At 55.3% G+C, this 24,792-nt stretch overlaps 8 protein-coding genes across 8 annotated transcripts; 3 read left to right on the forward strand and 5 right to left on the reverse strand.

Moving 5' to 3' along the window:
* Positions 1-676: 676 nt before the first annotated feature.
* Positions 677-2,929, reverse strand: GUITHDRAFT_97806 (hypothetical protein). Its single transcript, XM_005822358.1, has 2 exons — positions 1,571-2,929; positions 677-1,526 (listed from the first exon to the last, which is right to left on the reverse strand). The coding sequence occupies exons 1-2, from the start codon at positions 2,873-2,875 to the stop codon at positions 1,416-1,418; spliced, it is 1,416 nt and encodes a 471-aa protein (XP_005822415.1). The 5' UTR covers positions 2,876-2,929; the 3' UTR covers positions 677-1,415.
* A 473-nt stretch (positions 2,930-3,402) lies between these two features.
* On the reverse strand, positions 3,403-4,573 carry GUITHDRAFT_155486 (hypothetical protein; the record flags this gene model as incomplete). Its single annotated transcript, XM_005822359.1, has 1 exon — positions 3,403-4,573. A coding segment is annotated over exon 1 (832 nt), but the record flags the coding sequence as incomplete, so codon positions are not given.
* Positions 4,574-5,651: 1,078 nt separating this feature from the next.
* On the reverse strand, positions 5,652-8,447 carry GUITHDRAFT_146461 (hypothetical protein; the record flags this gene model as incomplete). Its single annotated transcript, XM_005822360.1, has 1 exon — positions 5,652-8,447. The coding sequence occupies one exon, from the start codon at positions 8,445-8,447 to the stop codon at positions 5,652-5,654; it is 2,796 nt and encodes a 931-aa protein (XP_005822417.1).
* Positions 8,448-10,056: 1,609 nt separating this feature from the next.
* On the forward strand, positions 10,057-13,549 carry GUITHDRAFT_118354 (hypothetical protein; the record flags this gene model as incomplete). The annotated part of the gene is made up of 11 exons (XM_005822361.1): positions 10,057-10,172; positions 10,225-12,163; positions 12,233-12,312; positions 12,381-12,465; positions 12,518-12,625; positions 12,674-12,847; positions 12,903-13,022; positions 13,069-13,158; positions 13,203-13,262; positions 13,379-13,420; positions 13,487-13,549. The coding sequence occupies 11 exons, from the start codon at positions 10,057-10,059 to the stop codon at positions 13,547-13,549; spliced, it is 2,877 nt and encodes a 958-aa protein (XP_005822418.1).
* Positions 13,550-16,180: 2,631 nt separating this feature from the next.
* GUITHDRAFT_155487 (hypothetical protein) lies at positions 16,181-17,220 on the forward strand. Its single transcript, XM_005822362.1, has 2 exons — positions 16,181-16,523; positions 16,832-17,220. Exons 1-2 carry the CDS (start codon positions 16,206-16,208, stop codon positions 16,964-16,966), a joined length of 453 nt encoding a protein of 150 aa, XP_005822419.1. The 5' UTR covers positions 16,181-16,205; the 3' UTR covers positions 16,967-17,220.
* Positions 17,221-17,338: 118 nt separating this feature from the next.
* GUITHDRAFT_118356 (hypothetical protein) lies at positions 17,339-19,004 on the reverse strand (the record flags this gene model as incomplete). Its single annotated transcript, XM_005822363.1, has 7 exons — positions 17,339-17,378; positions 17,472-17,536; positions 17,779-17,835; positions 18,085-18,189; positions 18,387-18,461; positions 18,568-18,630; positions 18,873-19,004. 7 exons carry the CDS (start codon positions 19,002-19,004, stop codon positions 17,339-17,341), a joined length of 537 nt encoding a protein of 178 aa, XP_005822420.1.
* Positions 18,999-19,933, reverse strand: GUITHDRAFT_46072 (hypothetical protein; the record flags this gene model as incomplete). Its single annotated transcript, XM_005822364.1, has 2 exons — positions 18,999-19,235; positions 19,328-19,933. Coding segments are annotated over 2 exons (843 nt in total), but the record flags the coding sequence as incomplete, so codon positions are not given.
* Positions 19,934-21,839: 1,906 nt separating this feature from the next.
* On the forward strand, positions 21,840-23,461 carry GUITHDRAFT_49102 (hypothetical protein; the record flags this gene model as incomplete). Its single annotated transcript, XM_005822365.1, is given in 3 exon segments — positions 21,840-22,055; positions 22,098-22,569; positions 22,584-23,461. Coding segments are annotated over 3 exon segments (1,566 nt in total), but the record flags the coding sequence as incomplete, so codon positions are not given.
* Positions 23,462-24,792: the final 1,331 nt, after the last annotated feature.

A 24,792-nucleotide genomic window follows, 5' to 3' on the forward strand; every position in this document is an offset into this window, starting at 1 on the left:
GGAGTCGCAGGTGCGATCGCATGCGCAGAAGTACTTCCGTCAGCTGCAGAAGGACCGGGAGGAGGGGAGACCCGCGGGGAGAGGTCAAGACGGAGCGGGAGAGAGCTGAGGGGGATTGTGGGGGGGGAGGGGGGCTATTCGTAGGAGACGCTTGGAGGGCGGCAGAGCGACTAGCAGGCCCGAGGGCCCGGCAGATGGGAAGAGGAGAAAGAGAGGAGGGGGAGGGGGGGCCACAGGCTCTCTCGAGGATGAAGTTAAGCCTGTGACTCAGTCTAGCTAGAGTCGTTAATGCATGTTTTTCTGTCTCAAGTGAGCTTGGGAACTGAACCTTCAGTGATCGCACTCGACGCATCTGCCTTTGCAATTCAATGTGTGATTCAGCGGATGATGACTTTGTCTTGCCTTCGCGCCGTGATGCGAAGTTGTCGGATCATGTATGATGTAAGCTCAGTCGCTCCCGACTGAGTCCAGCCATGTGATGAGAAAGAAGATGAGCTCGAGAAGTAAGAAGATTTCAATCTTCTTCTGAGCACCTGAAATCAGAATTTTGATGCTGAATCTAGTCGCATTGAGGATTTGAAGCCTGAGACCTGGTGCCACACCCCGAAGCTTTACGGGTTTCAGACGTCTACATTGAATGCTCAGGCACCTCCTCTGGATCACATGAAGGTGAGGTGTAGTGACGTCGAGTTTACTAGCGATGCTAGATCAGCGTGGCATACAACAGGAGGAGAGAACAGACCCTTCTAGCAGAAGAGTTTCGACTCCGCAACTCAACGCAGGCGTCAGGCCGCGCAAATGCTGGAGGAGGACCCGTGCGACGAATGATGTCAGCAGCCGATGCAGTCACTGTTCATCCCTCAGTAAATGCTTCTTTTCTCTCAAGATTGATGGCAAGTTCTACGTGGCGTGGGCCAGTCGAGGCTCTCGGACTCCGGCTCCCGGTGCCAGGCTCCCGAGGTCGGGCGGCCCGGCTCACTGGGCCCGGGGTCAGTCGCGGCTCACGCCTGTCAGCCTGGCTGGCAACCGTGACCCGTTGAACCCTGAACAAGCTTGAAGCCTCCGAGAGTCACAAATGCCCGTGGGGACAAGTTGTCGGACAGTCAGTGTGTCCCGGATGACGGACAGTGCTGCAGGTACTACACGAAGTAGCAAAGATCTATCATCTCTGTCAACACAACGCCCATCCTCCCTGCTCTGTCACGGGGAAGGGCAGAGAACACCGCGAACCCCCACAGGAGATGCTTGGGAACGGAACTTGGATAATCTTTCGTCAACGCGCCACCGTCTCCGGGCACCGGCGGGGCCCGGGCCGGCCCTACACACGGTACGCCGGCGGTGTCGTACGGTAGGCTAACACTGACTCTGTGACTCCCTGGCATGCTTTACTCAAAGGTATGAGTGAGTGAGGCTGCTCAGATCAAGTGCAGCAGCTTGCGAGCCTTCCATGTCTCATCGCTCCCACGGTCAAACCGATCTGCTGCCTGCTTGACGGCCTGACGCCCTCCTGCCCCGAGCAGTCTGTCCTGTGAGGAGATGTCACAGAGGGAGGGCAGAGCTCGGAGCTGACCTTGTACTGCAGGTTGACGCTCTTCTTCGTTCCGCCCCACATCGACTTGCTCTTTCGAACTATCATGGTGTACAATGACCAGCTCGCCACCCGCTGCACCGCCATGTTGTCTGCATGCCGGCGCATGGCGGTGACGATGGCTTCGATGCCTCGAGCCTGAACGATCTTCACTTGCAGCTCTTCACAGACGCTCAAGTTGCCCAAGCACATGATGGCTTTCTCCTGCACTCGCGCCTGGTCCTCGTGACGGTGCATGGCAGCAGCAACGGCCTCAACGCCTCCGGCTTGGCTGATCTTCACTTTGGTCTCGTTGCTGAGCGCAAGGTTCCCCAGGGCACCGCAAGCTTGAGCCACCACGTCGGCGCTCCCGATGTGACGACGAATGGCGTCGATGAGCACGCGGCCTCCTCCGGCCTCGGCGATATGAGCTGCGAGTTGCGCGTCGCTGCCAATGATGTTGGAGAGAGCCCCGCACGCTCGCTTCTCAACGTACTCGCTTCCTTCATGCCGCTTCATGCTCCTCATGATCACGTCGACGCCGCCAGCCCAGGCCACCTGCCCTCGCGTCGCCTGGTCTCTCGACAAGTTTCTCAAGGCTGCGCAGGCCTGGCCCTGCACCCTCTCGCTGTCTTGATGTTCGAGCATGGCGGCGATAATGCGGTCGATGCCTCCGCCCTCACCGACCTTGACGGTCATGCGCTTGTCTTCGGCCTTAGCGAGGACCGCGTTCTTGAGGGCTCCGCATCCCTCAGCCTGCACGCCGGCGATCCCTGCATGGCGCTCCATAGCTCTTAGCACGACCTCCACTCGATCCCCTTCCGCCATGAACCCCCGGACCTTGTCCATGCGCAGCATCTTGCGCAGGGCCCTGCACGCGCTCGCCTGCACGCCCGCGCTCTCCTCATGGCTCAGCATCGCCGCAAGAATCTCGTCGACGCCTCCAGCCTCCATCACCTTGACTTGGTTCTCCTCCTCTTGAGCAAAGTTCCCCAGCACCTCGCACGCCTTCTCCTGGAGCAAGTTGGCGGTCTTGTGCGCGCGCATGGAGGCGAGGACGACTTTGAAGGCTCCTGCTTGGACGATGTTGACCTGGTTCTCCGCTAGTCTCGAGCTCACCAACAGCACCTGACAGCCTACCTCTTGCAAGTGGACACTATCTTGCCATCGCTCCATCTGCTGTATCAAAGCTTCCACAGCCCCCGCCTCCCACATCTCCTTGTACTTGGCCTCTAGCGCGCTCCTCCTTGACGCTGCTACATCCTTCCAGCGCCCTGTAGGAGACGTCTCGCCCTCACCGCCTGCCATTGAGAGCAAAGCATTTGCCGCCAGCTCCTGCACGTCTTGTCTCGCGTGCTGCTTCATTATCTCAGTCACCTCCCGCCAGTCCTCCTTCTTCTCAGCGACATCGATGGCCCAATGGATCTTGTCCAGCAGCGTGTAAGGAGGGCGCCATGTTTCATTACTTGCCCGACCGTCCAGCAGCGTACAAGGAGGCTCACTCCACGCTTGATCGTCGCGCGTGCGAGTATCGGCTTCACTGAGTCTGCAAACAAGCTCGAGCTCATCCTCCCCTCCGAGCTCGTCCTCCCCTCCGACCTCTCTTTCTCTCTGCGCCTCAGCGCCTGTGCCGGCAGCTTCAACCTGCTCTTCTGCCTCGAAATGCTCCCACTGATCTGCCTGACGCTGGTCTGTCACGTCTGTCTGGTCGCATGGGCTCGCAGTGATCTCGAGTGGCTCGGGTATGCTGGTCTCTGTGCTGCTGGGCGGCTGCTTGGCTTCTCCTGTCTCCTGCACCTCTTGTGCGTATCGTCTTGAAGCCTCCAGCACGTGGTTGCTCATGCAGCCAGCTGGACTTTGGCAGGGGCTGATCGCCTCCTCTCTGTTGCTCAAGTCTGTGCTCGAGGAGTGTCGCTCCGTCCCTCGCCACGTCCTCACCTCACTCGGAACGCGAGCAAGCGGGTGAAATGTCCGACATGACGGACGAGACATGCATGCAACATTGCTGAGGAGAGTTATATTGCGACCCAGCCAGTAGTACAAGCTCTTGGAGAAGGCGATGGCGTTCTTGTCCTCTACTGAAGCATCATGCCCGATCACAAAGTCCACATGCTGGCTCAGCTCCATGGCGACTACGCCCGACCAGCACAAGTTGAGCACCACCAGCCGCAGCCTTGTGTTGCTCTCAGCCATCCCGCAAAGAGAGCGAGCGAGCTCATGGGGGGTGATGGTCTTTCCTCCTATCGTCATCACTCCCTCCTTGGAGCCGTGGCAGGCAAGATGCAGGATGACCGGCTTGATCTCATCGACTGCTCGAGCTAGCTGCGAGATGTCTTTCTGGAAGGAGTACTCGAAGATGACGTTCTCCGCCAAGGCCATGAGCTGAAGGTTGTTTGCGTTCTGTGCTGCTCTAGATGCTCCCTCATTGAACTTGCTGCGGATTTTGTCTCGCTCTCGTTCCACATCTAGCTTACTTCGCTCGCTTCCGTCAGCGAAGAAGAGCACCTTGTAGGGAGGCTCGCAGTTGAACAGCGCGTCATTCTCCTCCGCAGGCACCCGGGTCACTCCTTGTCTGCAGCATGCGCAGCTGCTCTTCAGGTCCACCACGTGCACCTCTCGATTTCGCACGAGCGCGCGCTCAGGACCCTCCGTTACCTCCCGCGTGGCCATGGGTATCGCTGCTCAGTAACAATGGTGGATCGCAACCCAGAGGCGATATAGGACGATAGAGTTCCCGCACAAGCTGCTGGGCTTCCGGCCAGCTTGAGGCCGCTTGAAGATTGCTGACGGAGAGTGCGCGAGGGGAATGAAAGAGACGGCAGGTCTACTTCGCAAAGATGATGAGAGGAGGGAGGTTGGAGGAAGACGAGAGAACAACAAGGTAGGAGGGTGGCAAACAAATGAGGGGATTTCAGTTAGAGAACCAGCAGAGGCTGTCACTGCTCAGAGGGCTGTAGCTGTGTCAGGAGGGTCTGGTGAGAGCGCAGGGGGCACGGCCACCGAGAGGGTAGGGAGGGAGGGAGGGAGGGAGGGAGGGAGGGAGGGAGCAAAGTTGAGCTGGGAGGAAGCGGGGGGGCATTAATTGAAGGTTTGCCGGACAGCAAGGTAAAGGTACCCCTTCTTTTGATAGTTACTACCCCGGTGGGGGAAAGGAGAGAAGGGGATGGACCTACTAATTAATGAAGGTTTACCGGCCAGTGGCGCTCTTTTCTGCGGCCGGTGGGGCCGGCCCCCGGTTCAACCGTCACGGCGACCGTTCCGAGTTCAGTGACCAGGGCATGAGTACGAGTGGGACCGGGGGGTGTTCGCCGGGCCCCCGCCGACTCATCACCGGGGCGGGGGCCGGCCCGGCCGGCCGGGCGGACTCGGGACGGTCCGACGCCGGTACCGGGGGCCCCAGCCCGGCCTCCGAGTCCGAGGCCCTCCGCTGCTGAGCCTCGGAGTACGGTCGGCCCGCCCGATCGGAGAGGCGGCCCGGCAGCTTGAATGGTTCAAGGTTACGGGTTTCCGAAGTGGCAACCGCCGTTCGCACTGCGGCCATCATGGCCCCCAAGTTTCAATTTGGCAACAATTCCCATCGTTTCCCGCCGGGAGTCCGTGGGTTCGGAACCATTGGTCACCATGGACTAATGTACTAGTGAGCACTGAGAGCTTCAAGACGGCCGGGCGGCCAAGAGTCACGGCCGCAAAGGTTACTGCTGACGGATTCACTCAAATTTAAGTTAAAAATCAGTACGAGCTGACTATAGTATCACTGTACGGACCCAGGCACGGTCACCGATGATAAGTTCGAGCTTGCAACGGCCGGTCTGAGTTCCCGGGCCACACCGTGGAAGAGCTCCGAGTCGTCCATCACGCGGCCGCGAAGCGTGCCGCACTGCAGCCTGGCAGTTTGACACGTGACGTCAATCATCCGATCACCGGAGCCCGAGACATCCCATCGAAGCTCGCAGCCAGAGCCCTCCGAAGCCCTCCCAGGCTCAGCTCGCTGCCGTCATACAGGTTGAGGCTACTCATTGCTCAGACGGTTGCTTGGAGACACTGGTCGTTATGGGCCAGCTGAGAAAACGGTCAAAGGCGCAGGCTAACTTCCAGCTGGGAGAAAGAAGACGTGCTCTACAGAGGAGAGGACAGCTCCCTGCTGCTTGAAGATGCTTGCTTGAAGATCTCTCAGCACGATTCTCAACCTGTGGTAGCCCGTCTCGAGGTCCGCGAGGACGAGGCTGACAGGGTGCGGGTCTTGGCGCACGTGTTGCGGGAGGATGAGGTGGTGGGTCAGAGCCTCCTGGTCGGTCGCTCCTTCACTCCTGTACGCCGACAGCTGAAACCCTCCGTCCCTCGGCAGCCCCAAGACCTTGAGCTCCACCTTGTACTCCCCCCCCACCCGCTCGATCGTCTCGTCGGGAACCAGGCGGATGCTGGCGATGTCGCAGCTCTCGCTCCGCAGGGCGAGCAGCGAGCATGATCGTATCACCATCCCCAGCTGTCGGTCGGCGTGAGCCCGCACCAGACTCTGCATCAGCTGCTGCCCTAACCCGTCCGAGGCTGCGCAAGCCACGTCATCGCTCCCTCCTCGCGTCGCTCGCCGAGGATCCAAGCGCTTCGTCGCCCTGCCGCGGTCACGAGCACTCGAGGACTGCGAGGAGATGACGAGGAAGCCCTTGGGGAGAACCGTCAAGACGTAGCCCAGCATCGCCGCCTCCAACACTAGCGACGCCCTGCCCCACTCTCCCTGCCAGTAGCCATCGTCGTACATGCCTGCTCCTTGGCTGCCCCTCCAAGCGCTCCGGTTTGCGAGGAAGAAAGGCTGGTAGCCGAGCACGTACGGCACCGCGTACGTCTCCTCTGCCTCCATCCACCTGTCGTACTCGGTGAGAGCGTGAAAGGTGCCGTAGGGTGACCAGCGAGTCGAGGGCGACCACATGCCGCATCCCAGGCATGGGATGACCAGCCCGCAGTCCTCCAGCTGCTGCTTCATGGCGGTCATGGTGAGGCCTGACGGTCTGACCTCCCAGTCACCGTCTTCCTCGTCCATCCTTGCCGCTGGAGGCCATGCGCCTGTTGATCTCAAGGAGGGGATAACAAGCAGCTCTTCCCTCCCCGTCCAACCGTTTCTGCATGCTTCCTTGATGTGCTCAGCGAGCTTGTCGGAAGCAAGCATGTTGTTGTCGGCATGCAGAATCAGCTCGTTCTTGGAGATGGCACAAGCTATCTTCCGCAGCATGTTGAGAGGATACGCGTGAATCTGATCATCGTTCCTTGGGTCTGGGCAGGCGGAGAGCACAACCGCCTCGAGTGACTTTCGTCGTCGCACGAACCAGGGGCCAAGTTCTTGCTGCACAAACGACAAGACGTGACCATGCTCCGAGGCGTTCCTAGCGTAGAACGCAACTGCCATGTCCTCCCCCCAGTGAGCTGCGGCCCTGATGAGCTCAAAGATGTCGTCGAGCGTCGCATGAGTCGTCAGCGTCACTCCGAGCTCCTTCCCTCCTCCACCTTGACTCAGACTCACGTGACCCGCCAAGGGAGACTCGGCGTAAGGCATCGAGCCGTGGAAGACCGGACGCTGCGAAGAGGACCAGGCGTAGGAAACTTCACAAGGCCAGAGAGGGAGGAAGCGTCGGGAGATCTTAGAGATGGCAGCATCCGACGATTCTTCTCCAATGCTGTCGTCATCTAGCACCATAGTTAGCATGAACTCTCCCGCCCAGCAGGATGGAAAGAAGAACTCGACGGAGGTGGTGCTGTTGGAGCCGTCAATGACTTTTCTTCCCTCAAACACAATCGTGTCGGTTTCATACAAGTACACTGACACTCGGAAGTTATATCTGCAGCCTTGCACCAGGCCCAGCCCGACCATCAACAACCTCAAAGGCCAACCTGCCTGAGGCTGTTCAGGCTCCAGATAGAATTGAATGCTGCACAAAGCTTCTTCCGGGTGGGGAGCTGGGAAAGTGATCGGCTGGGCACCTTGTCCAGCTTGCCCAGCTTGTTGTCCATGTGGTATGTCAGAAACGGTGTGGAGGCTGCCAAAGGGGCAGAAGCTCGCACATCTAGCTGTTATCAGAAGCTTCCGTGCATCAAGGACTGGAAGAAGCGAGCTCAAGTTGCTGCTCTGCCTCAGTTCTGAGATCGTGACTGATACTAAAAATTCGCCCCCTGCCGGGGCCCCAAGAGGAAGCGTGTGGGAGTGATCCTTGTCAACCATTCGGACGACGGAGAAGCTGGACCACTGCTGGAGGGTTCTTATGTCTGTGAGCAAGACTGTAACTAGCAACTCCCTGCCTGCCTGACCCTGGAGACGCAGGGGCATCGATAGAGCCTCTCCTTCAACAGTCGCGTGCTCCATGGAGATCGACGCCGAGTTGTTTCTGACAAGCAGCACGTCATCAAACATGGTGTGAAGTTGAATTCTCCCTCCTTCCTCCGCATGATACAGCAAGACAAGCATCTGATATTCTCCCGGCTCAGGTGTGCTCCACTCAAACGAGAAGCATCTCACTGGTTCCCGTTGATCATCAACTGAGTCCCAGCAGTCTTGAACAGCCAGGATATTCAAGCCCTGCCGCAGCTGGACTTGAAGGTGGGAAGTTTGTGTCCTAGAAGGGTCGGAGAGCTGCAATACCGCCTGCAAGGGTTCTCCTGCTGCCGTGACTCTCCAGTGTTCTTTGCTCGTCACCCACTTCCCTTCCACCCGGTCGACGCTCGCGCACAAGGAAGCTGAGTTGATGCAAGGGCAGACTGACTCCGAGTGCTTGAGAGAGGTGGAGACAGAGACTGAGAGCCGACTGCAAGAAGAAACTTTCCTCTGTTCCTCTGAGCAGGCTGGAGAAGCGGAGGGTGAAGTATGTGCTAACAGGACCATCACTTGTATTGCCATGATGAGATGTGAAACTTTTCTGTGCCTTGAGTTATTAACTGAGTTGTAACCAGCCTTGATGGTCATGTTTACAATCATTTCTCTTTTCATCTGTCTGCCGCGACTTCTGCCTTTGAAGCTTCCATCCACCATGAATTCAGCTGATCCCGAACTGTCCAGCTGATCCCGAACTGTTTCCCAGCACCCGCTGCCTGGGCGTCAAGGGGTGATCTGGAGTGCTCCAGTCAAGCTGATGAGGACGCGACAGTGAAGGCCCTTGAAGTCCTCTCCTCGGAAGCTCGAGACGCAGGGATCAATCTCACTGAGTACCCCTCTACTTCACCGCTGAGTACCCCTATCGCCCTACTCGTGCTGAGGGCTTACGGCAAAAGTCTTACGCCCAGGCGGTGCATAGATCGGACAGTGACTAAGTCCAGCTCTCGAGTCCGAGCGATCTCAGTGACGGTACCACCACCGTGAGGGCCGGGTAACTCCGACCGGGGCCCGGCCGCCAGCAGATTATAAGTGATTTTTAATACAGGTCGAACCCTCTACACAATTTCAGGCATCAGAGTATATAATAATAATAAAGTCATTTTTGGTTTTTATGACCCCTCAGTTTTACCCACCCCATTACCGACGTGTACCCAGCCATATGAGACTTTTGCATGGGGAAATCCACCGGTCTACCAGATCTCCAACGAATAATAAATGCCACCGATGAATAAAATGTTTTAAGTTTCAAAACTGATTTCATTTGGTTTGCAGCTCCAGAGCTTTTTCCTTTGAACAAACTCTCTCTATCTAATTTGAACTTGTTCCAATACGATTAAAAACTAAATCTCGATTCGGATACCTGAATCTACAAAAAATTCGACTATTGTTTGAAAAAGCACGGTTTAATATGAAAATACAGACAAAAGGATTTCCAAGTGTGTAAAATCCCTACCCCCCAGTTTCATCTTACCTTCAACTACCCCACCCGCTTCTTTCCACTAACTAGTTCCCCTACCCTACCGTATCCACTATAATCTACCTGGCAAAAGCCTTGTATCTCAGTACCCCTTAATCCATATCAAAATACCCTAGTCATAAGGGGCTTATCACTGCTTTACACCCCACCCCCCAGAAGTCTACCCCCCGGCATATGTACCACCCCTGCTCCCACCTACTGCATTACCCTCCCTCCCATTCCCCATCGCCCTCGCTCTCTTTTCATTCCTTTCCCCTGCTCCGACCGCATCTCTCTCCTTCCCCTTCCCGCCCCTCCTTCCCGCCCCCCTCCCCTGCCCTCCTTCTCGACTGCAGCTGACTGCAGCCTGATTCCCAATCTTCTCGTCACTTCCGTCGTTGTACCCGTTCATTCCTAAAACCCTCTCCTCCACACGCAAACAAGAACTTACCCCGTCTCGTTTCCCTGCCGTATTTCTCCTCTTGTGCTGTTCGTTCTTGTTCTCCACCAAACCTTCGACGCACCCTTCTAGCTCCTCATTCCTTGGAAATTGCGATACAGGATTCGTTGCAGGTTCACGGCCAATGCTGATCTTATGCCCAAATTTAAGCATGACGAACTTGAGATAGAAATTACTTGCTGCTGATACTCTTTTGATACTCAATTCATTCATTCACCATGAATGCTGATCCCTCTCCTGCTACCATGCATAATGAGCATGTCAGCGCCGATCAGACAGATGATGATCTTTGCGAAGAGGAACCTCCGGACGATCCTCCGGAAGCCAAATGGAGGTTTGTGTATGTGGTCGTTTTAGTGAGGCTTGACTCTGTTTTTCATTGACAGATCGAATGGGAATCATGTAGATATTCACGCGAATGTAAGTAAGAGGAAGACGGCTCTGCTTGATAAGAGGCGTAAGCCCCCATCACCAACTAGCAGCTCTGTGAATGGAAATGGTCTGAATTCGTCGTTGGACTTTCTATCTAACATCCGTCTTGATGTTCATGAGATTGTTCCAAAGCAGCCAACTGCGGTGGTAAACAATGGAGTCGTAAAACCTTTACCACACACAGAAAACAAGAAGAGCTTTGTACAGACAAAACCACCCAAAGCTGTGACAATCAAAGACAGTGACAGGAACCTAGAAAACGGGAAGAGAGAGATTCTATCGAACTGTTCGAGGTGCACACAAGAACTTTCACCCAATTACAAAGCAAGTGTGGAGTTTTTGAATAGCATCTCGCTGGATGCAGTTCCCGAAAACCAGAAACAAACCAAATTCACTGACGTAGTGAGCCCCTCTCTCTATGCAATAAGGAAAAGCAGCGCAGGAACCAAAACTTCGAATTTAAAAATTCAGCTTCCTGAAGTTTTCAAGAGCCCCGGGGTTCATCCAGAGCGTTGTGTCATTGAAATCACTGGCGGACTTCCAGTTTGTTCCAATACTCCGACTGCAGTCGAGCGATGTGCTTCGCTGCCCTTGCAGAGTACGACTCCAGCCAACCTTGTGAGGGAAAAGTCTGCACGTGAAAGCCTGGATTTTTTGACTAATATCAGCCTCGGAGCACCTGCAACAGGGTTGTATGAGGCTTATCCTCCGCCCAGTGCAAGAGTGGGCGAAGAGAACAGCAAGTTTCCGGCACCAAGCCCGCGATGCGATAGTTGGAACGTTGGATCTCCACAGAAATACGTGGGCTCTAGAAATCACTCCGTGGACATTCCTCCTATGTCGCCTAAGTTGCTGCCAAGAGCAAAGCAGCTCAGCTTTTCCGAAGAGGACTCTACCCCACCCCCTAAATGGAGCAACAAGATGGAATGGGGTACGTTTGAGGGATTCATGGGATCCATCGGCATGGTGTCCACAAACAATCGTCGAAAAGCCGGGTTGGGTGCAGATGTTCACAACAGACAATTCAAAAACAAGCAAGACTGGGAAAGAAGGCATATTGGCGGCTTCTTGCTTGTTCCCAGAAATCAGAGTGAGCGAAGGATACGAATGCGGAAAGCAAGACGGTCTTTTGGAAGTTATCAGGAAAGCCATGAAGGTGACTCGTATGAAGATCCCGCTATCGAGGCTGAGACTGGAACGAGAAGTGCTCGATCGAGCATGGACAGCGAAGACTGCATCTTACAGGATCGATGCATTTTCCCGGTTGACGAACAGAGGCAAACTGATCCCTTGTCGCTTGTCCCACAGGATGAAAACCAGTATGAGAAAAAGGAAAGGGGCAAAGAATTTGTCCTGAGTGAAGGACATTGCAACTTGGCGTTGTTTTCCAACCTATCGAGTGCTCATTTGTTAGATTCACGAATTATGTTGTATCCTCAAGACATGCACGCGCCTGCAGTTGTTACCGGGGCTCTCCGAGCCCCTATCAGTGTTTTCTCAGTTATTAAGTTTCGTCAAGACGATTTTTGCCCTCAAGGCGACCCTGGTGAAATTGTTCATTCAGTAGAGACACAACTGAGGCTCAAGCATGGTAGTTATGCAGAACTTTTGGAAAGGAGATCGAGCAGTGACAGTGGAAGTGAAGACGAGAAGCCAAAGTACAACCCTTACTTTCTTGATGATCCAGAGATGAGGATCAGCAAAGACCGCACTGTAATCAAGCAAGAAGGCTATATGGTTTCTTGCATTCCATATGTGAAGCCTTTGGCCATGAAAGAAGAGCTCAATGGACTATTTCTGGCCAAACATGGAGACTGGTTGGAAGGAAGGGAGATCACGCTTTCAAAGATCAGAGCGCTGAAATCTGGCATCGTCACAGTCGTAAAACTTCTGGTGAGTTGTGCATTCTTCGCATCCTGTGGTTGGTTTTGTAAATGCTTTTGAATTTACTTGGATCCTCAGGATCTTGAGTTATCAACGGCAGCCATGGCACACGTGTACTTGGAAAAGCTCATCTTGAAGAACTTGGTTCGCAAGCATAGGTTTTTGTCTCTTCTTTTACTTGTCCTGACATTTTCAATAATTTGATACTGATTTTTCTTGCTTGTAGCCGCAAGGTCACTGCAGCGGTTTGCCTGCTTCTGGCCGTCAAGTTCAATGAGGTTCCCAGGGACACGCGGGTCTGTGCTATTCAGGTTTGATTTATTTCGTCCATGGAGAGCACAGCGAGACTCAAGGTCGGTGCAGGATGTGATCGAAAGGCAAAATCGCTTCGACTGTACTCTATTCATTGCTTCTACGGACCCTGGAGTCTTCCTCCCAGCTGACTTGCTGAAGTACTTTGAGGGGCTGCTGGTATTTCAAGTGTTGGTGCTCTCGTTCTCGTCTGATCGCTGTTGCAAGCCAAACCATGATGACGCCAAGAAGCAGCTCTTGTCAAAGCGCCCATACATTGTCGTCACTCTACGTGATCGTGCGTCAGCGATCAAGGCGAAAGAGGCCATTTCAAAAGTCACGCTGCCTTCCAACCAATCGATCGTTGCCGACTTTGTCCCTTCCAACTACGTTTCACGCGAGGTTTTCTCATTCAATTCGACTAGCAACGGAGTGCTAACCTCCTTTCCTTGTCCAGGGAAAAGTTGGACGAGGAAAAGCTTGCAGCGTCACAGATTTGCTCTCCTGCATGAATCGTGTTCTTGGTGTTGACAAGCGGGCGGTTCTCGATGAGGAGTTTCCTACTTTTGTGGACTTGGTCACTCTGCCGTCTTCTGTTGGGGCTGAGCTGACGACACAAACAGGAGCTTTCACTGCACATTGGAGCTGAGGAGCTGCTGCCTCACTTTCATAGGATCCTTCAGTCCCTTGACACAACGCCGGCCGCCTACATGGTGACGCTGCTTGCTCCTCTTGCATGGCTCTGATGAGGTAACAGGGACAAGACAACCCTTCAATGCTCGAAGCCGAGAGCCTCGCGCAGTTCTCTGTGATCAAGGTTGGACCTGACTGTACCTCCTTCCCTCGTTTCCTCTGATACGCCTCTAATATCCTCCCTCCTCATACAAGGAGTTAACCCCATAGCAAAGCAGATGCTGACTTTTCATGTTCCAGGAACTGGAAGAGAACGGCGTAGAGCAGGGTGACCTCGACAGGGTGAGGAGAACGAGCTTGGGAGGCGAAGGAGTGAGACTGTGATCGTCTAACGGTCTTCTGCTTCAGGTGCGAGGCGTGCTCATGGATCATGCGCAGAAGTTGATTCCTTGGTTGGCGGAGGCTCAATGATGGGCATCATCATCAACTTGATGCTTTGAATCTCATTTTGAAATTGTAAAATAGCAGAATGAACTTGTGACACTGTGACTCTGTCCGGTCAAGACTCCGTTCCTGTCCGATGGAAGTGGAAGTTTGCTGACTCTCACATAGTGCGGCAGTTGCCCCCGAGAGTCGGCGGCAGGCAACTTCCGAGTCAACCGGCCCTGCAACTCTGAATCATTGTGGACGGAACCGTTGATCAGGATGTCGCCGACGGCGGCGAACTTGACAGGCGGGTCCTTTGATAAACCCGCCGTCGGGGCCCGCCACCCGGTTACCGAGTCCACGCAGTCCGGCCCTCCGAGCAGGGCCCCGGGGCTGACAGTGAGAGCCTGTCTAAGGGCCCTAAGGCCCGGCCCGGCCCGGCGCTGCCATGATGATCATGGATGGCACTGGCAAAAGTTCGAAACTTTGAGAATGGGTCAAAACTTTGTTCGCAAGTTTCAAACTTTGCAGCAGAAGCGCGTGAGAAGATGCTGAAGAGGAGCGGGGAGGGTGGGGGGAGGAAGTGAGGGTGGGGGGGAGGGAAGGAGGAGAGACGAAGAAGAGGAAACAGGAAGTAGGAGAGGAGAGGCAGGGGATTTCGATCATGCAGGACTTTAACGAGTTCAGAGCATTGAAATACAAGAAGAGGATGACAGTGACGAGCGTCCTGCCAGGGTGAAGTAGAAGCAAGAGGACGGCATGGATCTCTACGCAGACCTCCCAGCTGCCTCCAACTCCACAGGTTGAACATCATCATCATCATCATTCCCATTCCCCTTCCCGTCTTGCTCTTGCTTCCTGGACCTCAGGATCACGTTGTCTCTAGGCAAGGAGGTGAGTGGCTGGAATGCCAGTGTGGCGGAAAAAGTTGCAAAGGAGAACATCGGTGAGTTGCTCTCATGGCGGCGAAACTGCGGTCGGTGAGAATGGCGCGACAGAGGCAGCAAAGGCAGAGGAAAAGGTCGAGCCTCCTCCTCCTGCTCCTGCACCGCCCGCGTCGACGTCTGCATCCCATTGGAGCGCAGGTCCGGCGAGGTTAGTATGCTATGGATCCTCGTGCTCAAGTCAGGCGCAGCGACGAAGATGATGGCTCCTACTATCCTGAAGAGACCGTCGCAGGCACCCAGGTAACTCGATGCATCTTCATCTTCCTACCGTCCCTCTCCCTTACCTCGTCTCCTGCAGGGCAGCTCCTCCTCCCGTCAAGAGGCCGGTCACCAACACCGTGGTGACTGTAGTGCACAAGGTGAGCGGCGGGTCAGCCGTCGTGCGAGGAGTAAGGGGAGAGCTTTCAGGAATCGCAGCTGTCGGACAGTTCAAGCGCGTTCTCTTCAAGGTACAAGTGCCGTCGTGCTGTCCTGGATCTTGTTGATGTGAGTGCAGGGGACAAGCAGGAATAGACTCGCTCACTGCTCAGAACCTGGTGAATGAGTACGATCCCGCCCGACCCAATGAGTTCTCAACCTACATCACTGAAGTAAGTCTTGTCGTGAAAGATGTACGATGGAAATTGAGATGGAGAGTTGTTGATGATGATGATGATGATGACGACGACGACGACGACTGTGTAGTATCGTCGTCGTTATCGATGATTGAGATGGGTTTTGTGGAGTGGTTGTTGTAGTTGCTGTTGATTTCGGAAAACGGGCACTCATTGTGAATGTTCCTCTTGCAGAAGAACGAAGAGCTCAGGAAAAAGGAAAGCAGAGGAGGAGGTGAGCAGATTTTCAACTTCCTTCCCTCCAGTTCAATCTCCTTCCTTCCTCTCTGTTTCCGCCAGCGCCGAGAGGATCTTTGTTGACCCCTGTCTTCGTGTAGGAACGCCGACGGGCTGGCCCAGCTCCCTGGGAGTTGGCAGACGAAAGAAATCGGGAAAGGAACCGATCAAGAGACAGGGACAGGGACAGAGACAGGAGCAGGGATAGAGAGAGAGCGCGCGATAGGAGCAGGGATAGGGATAGGGATAGGGATAGGGACAGGAGCAGAGATAGAGACAGGGATAGAGGACGAACGAGGAGCAGGAGCAGGAGCAGGAGCAGGAATAGCAGGAGCAGGAATAGCAGGAGCAGGAGCAGGAGCAGGAGCAGGAGCAGGAGCAGGAATAGCAGAAGCAGGAATAGCAGGAGCAGGAGCAGGAGCAGAGGGGATCGGGACGACTTCGGAAGGTGAGTGTGCCGGTGCGGGGAAGGAGGGAGTGACTTGAATCCCCAGGGACCGCGACAGAGGGTCTGCTCGCTCCCCTCCCAAGGAGAGGTCGAGGACCACCAGCAACTTCTCGGACCCTCCGCCTTCCGCTTCATCTCTTCCTCCTCCTGCTGAAGCAGCGCCTGCTCCTGCAGCAGGCAGAGGAAGGGGAAGGCCGGTTCCTGCATGGCAGCAAGGCGCCAGCACAAAGCCGCCGCCCATGCCGTCAGACACACTTCCTGCTGCTCCTGCTGGCCGCGGCATCAACAACCAGCCCTCATGGAAGGCGGCGGCTGCCCAGATTGCTGCGAAGGTGAGGAGGAGGGAACTTGGAATCCCGCTGGTGAGCTTTTGGTTGCAGATCGGAGCTCCGGGAGGAGGAGGAGGAGGAGGAGGAGGAGGAGGAGGAGGAGGAGCAGGGGACGAAGAAGGCGGAGGTTCGTTTGCAGAGAAGATGATGAAGAGGATGGGCTGGGAGGAAGGGAAGGGGCTCGGGGCGCAGAGCCAGGGGATCACCGCAGCTCTGCAAGCGCACAAGACTGGCAACAAGACCGGGAGGATAGTGAGCAACGAGCTCGGACAGCTCGGAGCTCCCAGCCGCTGCGTCCTGCTGACGAACATGGTCGGGGCGGGGGAGGTGGACGAGCGGCTGGAGGAGGAGACGAAGCAGGAGTGCTCAAAGTACGGCTTCATCTCCCGCTGCGTCATCCATGAGCTGCCTCCTGGAGCTCCGGAGGACCAGGCGGTCAGGATCTTCCTCCTCTTCGGCAAGCAGGTAAGCGCCTCCCCCTCCCCTACCTTCCCTCCCTACTGGTTGCTCGCTGCTGCTGCGCTGCCTCTTCTGCACCCTACTTGTCATTTTCACTTGCTCTGTCTGTGCATACTCCAGCTCCTCCTCTCCTCTCCTTCTCTCCTCTCCTCTCCTCTCCTCCCTCCCTCCCTCCCTCCTCTCCACTCCTCTCCTCTCCTCTCCTCTCCTCTCCTCTCCTCTCTTTTGCAATGCACTGCTCTTCTCTCCTCCTCCGTCTCCTCCTTCTCTTCTCTCCCTCCCGCCGCAAGTTGCAGGACGTGACGGAGGAGCAGGAGAGCGCCATGAAGGCTGTCATGGACCTCGACGGCAGGTTCTTCGGTGGCCGACAAGTCCGCGCGAGCTTCTTCGGGGAAGATGACTTTGCGAACAAGAAACTGGACCCCAAGGAGACGGACGACGAATTATGAAGGACAATCCATATTCTCCTTCTCCTCCTTGACCTTAGCGTAGTTGTCCTTCCCCTTTCCTTCTCTTGCTGCTTCTGCTTCTACTCTGCAACGTGCAGGGGTGGAGGAGGAAGGAGCAGTGGAAGATGAGCTGACAGCGGTAGTGGAAAAGGAGGTGGGAAAGTCGATGATGATGATGATGATGATGATGATGATGATGATGAGATATGAGTTGCATTACTTGACGTGTCTAGCTCAGTACATTCACAATGATCAACCTTGTTGAAACGAGAAGAAATGCTTCCGAGGCTTGAGAGTTGAAGAAGAGCAGGAGGAGAGAGAGGGCAAGGAGGAGGGGGAGGGGGAGGAGGAGGATGGGATCAGGTTTCTATGCTAGACTGGACTCTCTTTGGACATCTGAACTCGTTGCTTCCTGCATTAACATTCAGAAAGGAAGCAAACGACGTAAGGCTAGGGGAGGGGGGGGAGAGAAGAGCAGGAGGTGGAGCAGGAGGAGCAGGAAGACCTGCTCTTCCTCGAGTAGATTGGGATGCCGAGTTTCTTGCCGGAGAGAATAAGCCGAAGAGTCCACTGGAAGAATTAGCGAGTGAGATCAGAGCAGCAGAGGTGGTGGTGGAGTTGGAGGAGGAGGAGGAGAGGGAGGGGGGGATGAGAAGTTAAGTGGGACAAGGGAGGAGAGGAAAGAAGAGCCCAGTAAGGAGGAGAGGAGGAGAAGGGAGGTAAGGGGAAAGGGGGAGGGAGGTAAGGGGGGAGGGGGAGGGAGGTAAGGGGGGAGGGGGAGGGAGGTAAGGGAGAAGGGGCGTCGGGCTTACCACAAGGGCTCTGATGTATTGCAGAGCCATCATACCCTTCCAGAGGACGTTGAGATTCTGAGAAAAAACGATCAGAAGGAAGAGAAGGAGGAACAGAAGAATTGTGAGGTAAAGGAGGACAGGAGGGAGCTGAGGAAAGGAGGAAGGACGGGTGTGGGTGTACGTTGGAAGGTAACGATATGGAGTGAGTGAGTGAGTGAGTGAGTGAGTGAGTGAGTGAGTGAGTGAGTGAGTGAGTGAGTGAGTGAGTGAGTGAGTGAGGGAGGGAGGGAGGTGGGGAGGTGAGGAGGAGGAAGAGCGTCTAACCGCGTGCTGGTCGGCGAAGTGCTTGAGGGTGACGGTCCACAAGACGCTCTTGACGATGTAGGCGCCGCCGAGGAAGTCAAGGTCCTTGCTGTTGAGCAGAAGAGCCTGGAGGAGGACGTGAGGAGATGCGGAGGGAAGGGAACGAGCGCAGAGGTGTTGGGTGAACAGAGAGAGAGAGAGAGGAGGGAAGGAGGGAGAGGACGGAGGGGTCGTCTGCCTGCCTGCCTGCCTGCTGCCTTCTGCCTCCCCCCCCGGGGGGGGGCTTCCTCTCTCCCTCCCTCGCTCCCTCGCTCTTTTCCTACCTCGATCGCGATGGTGATGCAGTGCGGGAAGATGGCGAGCGCGAGGTTGAAGGCTTGGTTCTTGACCTCCTGAACCTACAAGGGCCACGTCATACGAGAAGTTCGTGTTCAGGTACCAGACAAGTTCATCGCGTGGGTTGTCAGGTACATGAGAAGTTCAGGTAGAAGACAGGTCTCTTACCACAAGCTTGTCCTGAGCAAAGATACCTGGGAACACGTACGTCGGGATCAGGCTCAACACGCTCTGCAGAAATGCTGGTCAGGAGAAGGAGAAATCGGTGGAGCAACACAGAGCAATCAACGATGTTGTCAAAGTTGTCAAAGTTGCGCACAAGGTACATGTCCTCCTCCTCCTATCTCCTCGTCTTCCTCCTCGGCCCTCTTTTGCCTCCCTCCTCCCTCTCCTCCTCCCCCCCCTTTCCTTCTCCTCCTCCTCCTCCCTTCTTTTTCCATCTCCTCCTCCTCCCTCTTCCTCCCTCTCCTCACCTGCAGGACTCCAATGATGGCCGAGATAGAAAGAATCTTCTTCGCCAGCTTCTTCACCCGCGCCGTCGCCTGCTCGTGCAGTTCACCGCCCATGGCCTTCGTCCGCAGCTGCTCCTCCTGGAACTCCGGCATGAACGCCTGAGCCGTCTGGAAGACCGACTCTCCTGCGATGGTGAAGAAGAAGAAGATGTTGATCACAATCTGGTGCGCTGCCAGGGCGATCGTTCCGGCCGCGGCTGCCGCAGGGGTACAGATGTTCCAGCAGTAGCCTCGGCCAAAGGAGATGAGGAAGATCGGGCCGGCGAACTGAAAGAACTTGACGAACTCCTTCATGGTGGGGATCACAAAGAGTCCTTTTCTCTTCTGCTCCGGCTTCTTTTCTTCTCCTCCTTCCCAGGCAGGATGTTCCCGTCCCAGTCCAGTTCGTCTTCGATCTTGCCGAGCGTTGAATCCACTGCCAGGTACAGGTAGAACGCTCCTGCGAACTGCGAGATGGTGGTAGCGATCGCTGCTCCTCCCACTCCCGTCTTCAGGGGACCAACGAAGAGCCAGTCCAGGAAGATGTTCACTCCAGCCAGGATCGCCACGGCTCTTAGCGGAGAGTCGGCGTCCTTGGCCCCGATGCACGCGGCCTGCGCCACCATGCAGAGGAGGGTGGGAGCGGACCCGAGCCCTCGGATCAGCACGTAGCGCATGGAGAGGTCGAGCGTGTCTGCTGCCGCCTGCCCGCTCCCCGTGAACCAGCCCAACATCACCCTGCCAAAGGCCGTGAGCGCCGCCGTCATGCCCAGCCCGATGAGGGTGGAGATGGTGAACGCGCAGGCGACGACCCTCCTGGCTCCCTCCTTGTCGTTCTTGGCGAGTGCAGAAGCGAGCAGGGACGTTGTTGCCACCGCGAGGAAGTTTGCAAGGTACGTCACCATATCGCACAGGGCAGCTCCTGGCCCCAGCGCAGCTAGCTCCTCCCTTGAGCAGAACTGACCGACGCAAGCTGTGTCAACGAGGGAGAGGATGGGGTTGGCGAGGTAGATGCCGAACGTGGGGACCATGAAGGCGAGGAGGTGGATGGTCTTGGGCACCCTGCGCATGCCGAGGCAACCAATCTCCATCTGACTCATCGAGGTAGTCGAGGCAAGGGAGCTCAGGCCGTCGACCCTGCTGAACTCATACAGGGACGTGCTTGACATCAGAGTCGACACGTTCACCTTGTGAGTGTTGCCAAGAGGGTCAAACGTCTGCAGGGGAGACAGCCTCGCCGCTGACGTACTCTTCTCCATTTCGTCAGACGCCGCCTTCCCTATTGTGTATGCCTCCTTCTTCACATTGGAGGAGGGCCCAAGAGCGCACAAGACAGGGGCAGCTCCCTGCTCCGTTGCTCCTCCCTCGGCAGCGCATGCTAGTCCTCCAGCATGCCTGGCCCTCTTGAGAGCCAGGGAGGCAAAGGGAGAGCGAATTGCCTTCCTATGATACTGCAGGGGCAGGGAGGACGTCGCTGTGACCAGAGAGAGGAACAAAAGAGCTAGAGCTCTCCCATGGCAGTGAGATGGCATGGTGAGATAGAAACGACGATGAAGTGACGTGAAGGGTCAAGGAAAGAAGGTGTTCAGCGGAGCAGAGAGAGTAAGGAACAACGAAGCAGGGTCTGGAGATATTGTTGCAGACCAGGGGAGGAGAACGGGGAGGGGGAGGACACGGAGCGAGTGCTGGGAGTGAGGGAAGCAGAGACACGAAGAGAGTACAGGAGGGAGGAGGGAGGAGGACGATGGAAGAGGAGGAAGCAAGGCTGCGGTCACTGGACTTCCCACGCCATGGCGCGGCCGAGCGGGGTGGGGAATGGAAGACCCAAGGAGGATGGGTGTTATCGATTGGGGGGTGGGGGTGATGGTGTAAGGGGTGAACTTTCAATGTCGTACCCTGGATCATATGAAAATGGGGTACAAAATACTGTGAAAAGTGGGGTATTGACAGGAAAAAACTAATATGGGTGGGGTGGGTGCTTATTGATAGGGGTTGATTCTTCAGCGAAACAATTTGTTATTCGTTTAAGTCATTGAAATAGAGTAAACTTCTGTATGACAGATTTTTATTAGTTAAGTTTTTCATATAGGAAAAATCTGATAGCACAGGGTAAGTAAGTTTCAGAGGTGGTAGTAGTTGTGATGGGTGATGGTGGTACAGCGTTGGAAATGGGGGAAAGGACGGAAGTCAGAATGGGGGTGGGGGTGATGGAACACAAAGAAAATGAGGGGTATTTGATGAATGTTTGAGGTAGTCAGGTATTGTAGAGGTTCATTACTCATTGGGGTGGGTATTCATCAAAGGAACGTTCCTTTCTCCACAACGTACGTGGCGAAATAGGGGTTAAAGATTGGTAAATGAAGGGGTAAGGGTGTACACCCCCAGCGAGAACGGCATGATTTTTCACCTGTAGCGTAAAACTACCGGTACCAATTTCGATGGAGGGGTGGAAGGTAACGAGTGTGAGTACTATTGGGTTGGGGTACCTGTAGGGTCAGTGGGGTGCTTGCTCTTGCGGCCTTATCAAACAAAATGGCGGAGGCGGAAAGCAAAGGAACGTGAGGGTGAAAAGGAGAGAGGAGGAGAAGAAAAGAGAGGAGAGGAGGAGGAGAGACATACCCCAAGAGGCTTACAGTGATATACTGAGAGCTCAGTGACAGCAGCGAGCAGGCAGAACATACAGCAGATCCTCTAGTCGGGGCACAAATCCGGCGCCGTCTTTTGGGGGAGAGGAGGAGAGGAATGGCGTTGATCAATAGACTACTTCCTGTAGGTCTTCGCCAGGTTGGAGGATCTCTGTCTATCCTGTATCCGGTTTCTCTCGTGTCTATCTCGCACACGAGACGGTGGGATGATGGTAGGAGGGCGTTCGCCATGGGAGCGCTACGTGAGAAGAAGTACCCTCTGTACGAGAAGATCCGACAGAGTCCTGGCAATGAGAACACGGCAGAAAAAGTTCTGAAGGCGATCAAGGAAATCGACAGGCTGCTCGACATCATGGAGCCCGGGACTCTGGCGCTGTCATTCAATGGCGGGAAGGACGCTTGTGCAGTCATGCATCTGGTCCGGGAGGCGTGCTCACTTCATAGGACCCACAAGTTCACTCATGTGCAGCCCATCTGGTTCAAGAACCCAACAGACGAGTTCCCACAGCTGATCAGCTTCGTGCAGCAGCAGGCAGGCCAGTTCTTCACGCACCCCGGGCAGGTCCGCTCCATGGACGGAAAGCCGCTCTCCCGCCTATGGACGCTGCACATTGCGAGCGAGAAAGATTTCATCTCTGGCATTTCAAAGATACAGAGGCAAGTCCCTCTGAGATGTATCATCATGGGAACGCGGAGAACAGACCCGGGCTGCGCCAAGCTATCTGCACTGACTGCCTCGACTGGCAACTATCCTCCTTTCCTGCGGTTCAATCCCATCCTGGAATGGTCGTACAGGGACGTCTGGGATTTCATCATCTCGTGCGAGCTACCTTACTGCAGCCTGTACGATGAAGGCTTCACCTCCCTGGGGACTGTGAATGATACGATTAGAAATCCAGCTCTCCGCATTCAGACGAAGGGAGGGGTAAAGGATACTCAGGGCGATCCGCGCTCCAAGGACCTCGTGCCGTTCCTGGCGCTCGCTCACAACGTCCCAGGTGAGGATGGGATGACAGTTGGTTGCCATCCTGTTTGTCCCTTGCTGCAGTCTCTCTCTTGACAAGTCTGTGCTGGGCAGGGATGCAATCGGCTAAACCTGAGGGAGTGAAGTACAAACAAGCCTGGTTCCTGATGGACGAGACGCTCGAGAGGGAGTCTCGTCTGAAGAACGCAAGGGCGACTCCCCACACTCGTGGTGAGAAAGCTGCGATCCTCGTGATAGGAAACGAGATCATGGGTGGAGTGACAAGGGACGAAAACGGCCATTTCTTGATTCAGGAGCTTCGCAAACTTGGCCTGGACACAGTGGAGGTTGTCATGATCCGCGATGACCAGAACAAGATTGCAGAGACTGTGAGGCGACTGAGCGACAGTCACAAGTACGTCTTCGTGACAGGAGGCATCGGCCCAACCCATGATGATGTCACCCTCCCGGCCGTGGCCCAGGCCTTCGGCTGCGGGCTCCAGACGCGGACTGAGATCCTGGAGCTGTTGAACCAGCACCTGCCCAACGAAGAGATCAACGAGTACCACGTGAAGATGGCGTCCATCCCGCAAGGCTCCCAGCTCATCCGCAACACTGAGGGCCCGGACAGGTGGCCCCTCATAGTCAAGAACAACGTCTACATCCTCCCCGGAGTCCCCCAGTACTGCAAGGCCAAGTTCGAGCTCGTGCGGGATGACCTGAAGCGAGATCCCTTCTTCGTGGCGAAGCTCTACATCAACGAGTCGGAGACGAGCATCGCTCAGGTCCTCCAGGACGCCGACCATGACCACAAGCAGGTCGACGTCGGCTCCTACCCCATCATGGGCAACCAGGACTACCAGGTCGTGGTGACCCTGGAGAGCAAGGATCAGTACGCGTTGCAGAATGCGCTGGCGCAGGTGAAGGATGGGTTGGCCCCCCACACGATCTTCAAGGTGGAGACGTCTGCTCCCCAGTGGTTCCTCCACCCCGGGTCCCTCTGGTCTTCAGTGCTGACCAAGGCCTTCAAGAAGAAAAAGCAGAACCCGCAGGGCCCCAGTAAGGGCCCGCCATCAGATCCGCCGCTGCCGGAGGCGGGTTACAGATGAGGAGCAAGGCGAGGAGTGTGTTACGAGATTGATCGAGCAAAGACACGCCTGTCGGCTCCTTGTTGCTTCATGGCGCGTGCTTGACGAGCTAAGGGCGGAGGGAGCGAGCAGAGAAGTGGGAGGAAGATCATGAGTAGTAGTAGGAGGAGGAGGAGGTGGAGGTGGAGGTGGAGGTGGAGGAGGAGGAGGGAAATCGATATGATCAATTCTTCAAGATCTTTAAGACTGGAGCAGGCTGCTTGCCGATGTTTACCTTCCATCCTGTCTCCGGTGGGACCTGTCGGAAAGATAAGGGGAGCATGTATTAACGCAGACAGAATGAAGTGAAGTGCAAGGATAACACGGTCTTGAGAGCTGTCTTCATGAAACACTCTCTATCATTCACATTGTGCGCATGATGTTCCTTCTTTCTTGTTTCAAATGAGTACCAATGTCCCATCATGGCAAATCATTCGGAGAGAAAAAAACAGGAATGTTTGCACGGGTGATGAGAGGCGGACAAGCGATTGCTAGTGCTGCAGCTGACGAGATGTAGATGTAGATGTAGATGTAGATGTAGATGTAGATGTAGATGTAGATGTAGAGATGTCGACAAACTTGTTGTGTTTTCTTCTGATTTTGAGATGTGCACTCATCGTTGCGTGACAACACATGTTACTTTTCCCATCACCTCAGACCCAGCAGCAGAATCGTTGAAGTAGGCAGGGTAAAGCCACCAAACTGCTCCTCTCGTATTCACGTCCCTGCACAATGACAGCAATTCAGCCTTACTGCGATTTCATACATCTGCCTGCTGTTTCCACTACCGCTCTCCTATCTCCTCTACCTCCCTCTACCTCCCTCTTCTCCTCCTCTTCCAGATGTCCACGTCTTGCTGTCCTCCGATAATCTCTCTATTCATCTCTTGCTTCCCTTTCTTAAGCTGCTGCTGCTCCTCTCACAATCAAGATCGACCTGAAGATGACCCGGCTGGTATCAGCATCCCCAAACCTGATATCCGAGCTGACGAGCTTTGACATGTCCTCTTTAGTCTCCTCCCACATCAAGCGGAGAAGGAGGAGGAGGAGGAGGAGGAGGTGGAGGAGGAGGAGGAGGAGGAGGAGGCAGGGGAAGGGGAAGGAAAATATCACCTCAAGCTCGCAAGCTCCGTTCCTCCTCCCCCTCTGCATGAAGACTCCATTCCA

The sequence above is a fragment of the Guillardia theta genome (assembly GCF_000315625.1).
Source record: "Guillardia theta CCMP2712 unplaced genomic scaffold GUITHscaffold_126, whole genome shotgun sequence".
Lineage (NCBI taxonomy): Eukaryota > Cryptophyceae > Pyrenomonadales > Geminigeraceae > Guillardia > Guillardia theta.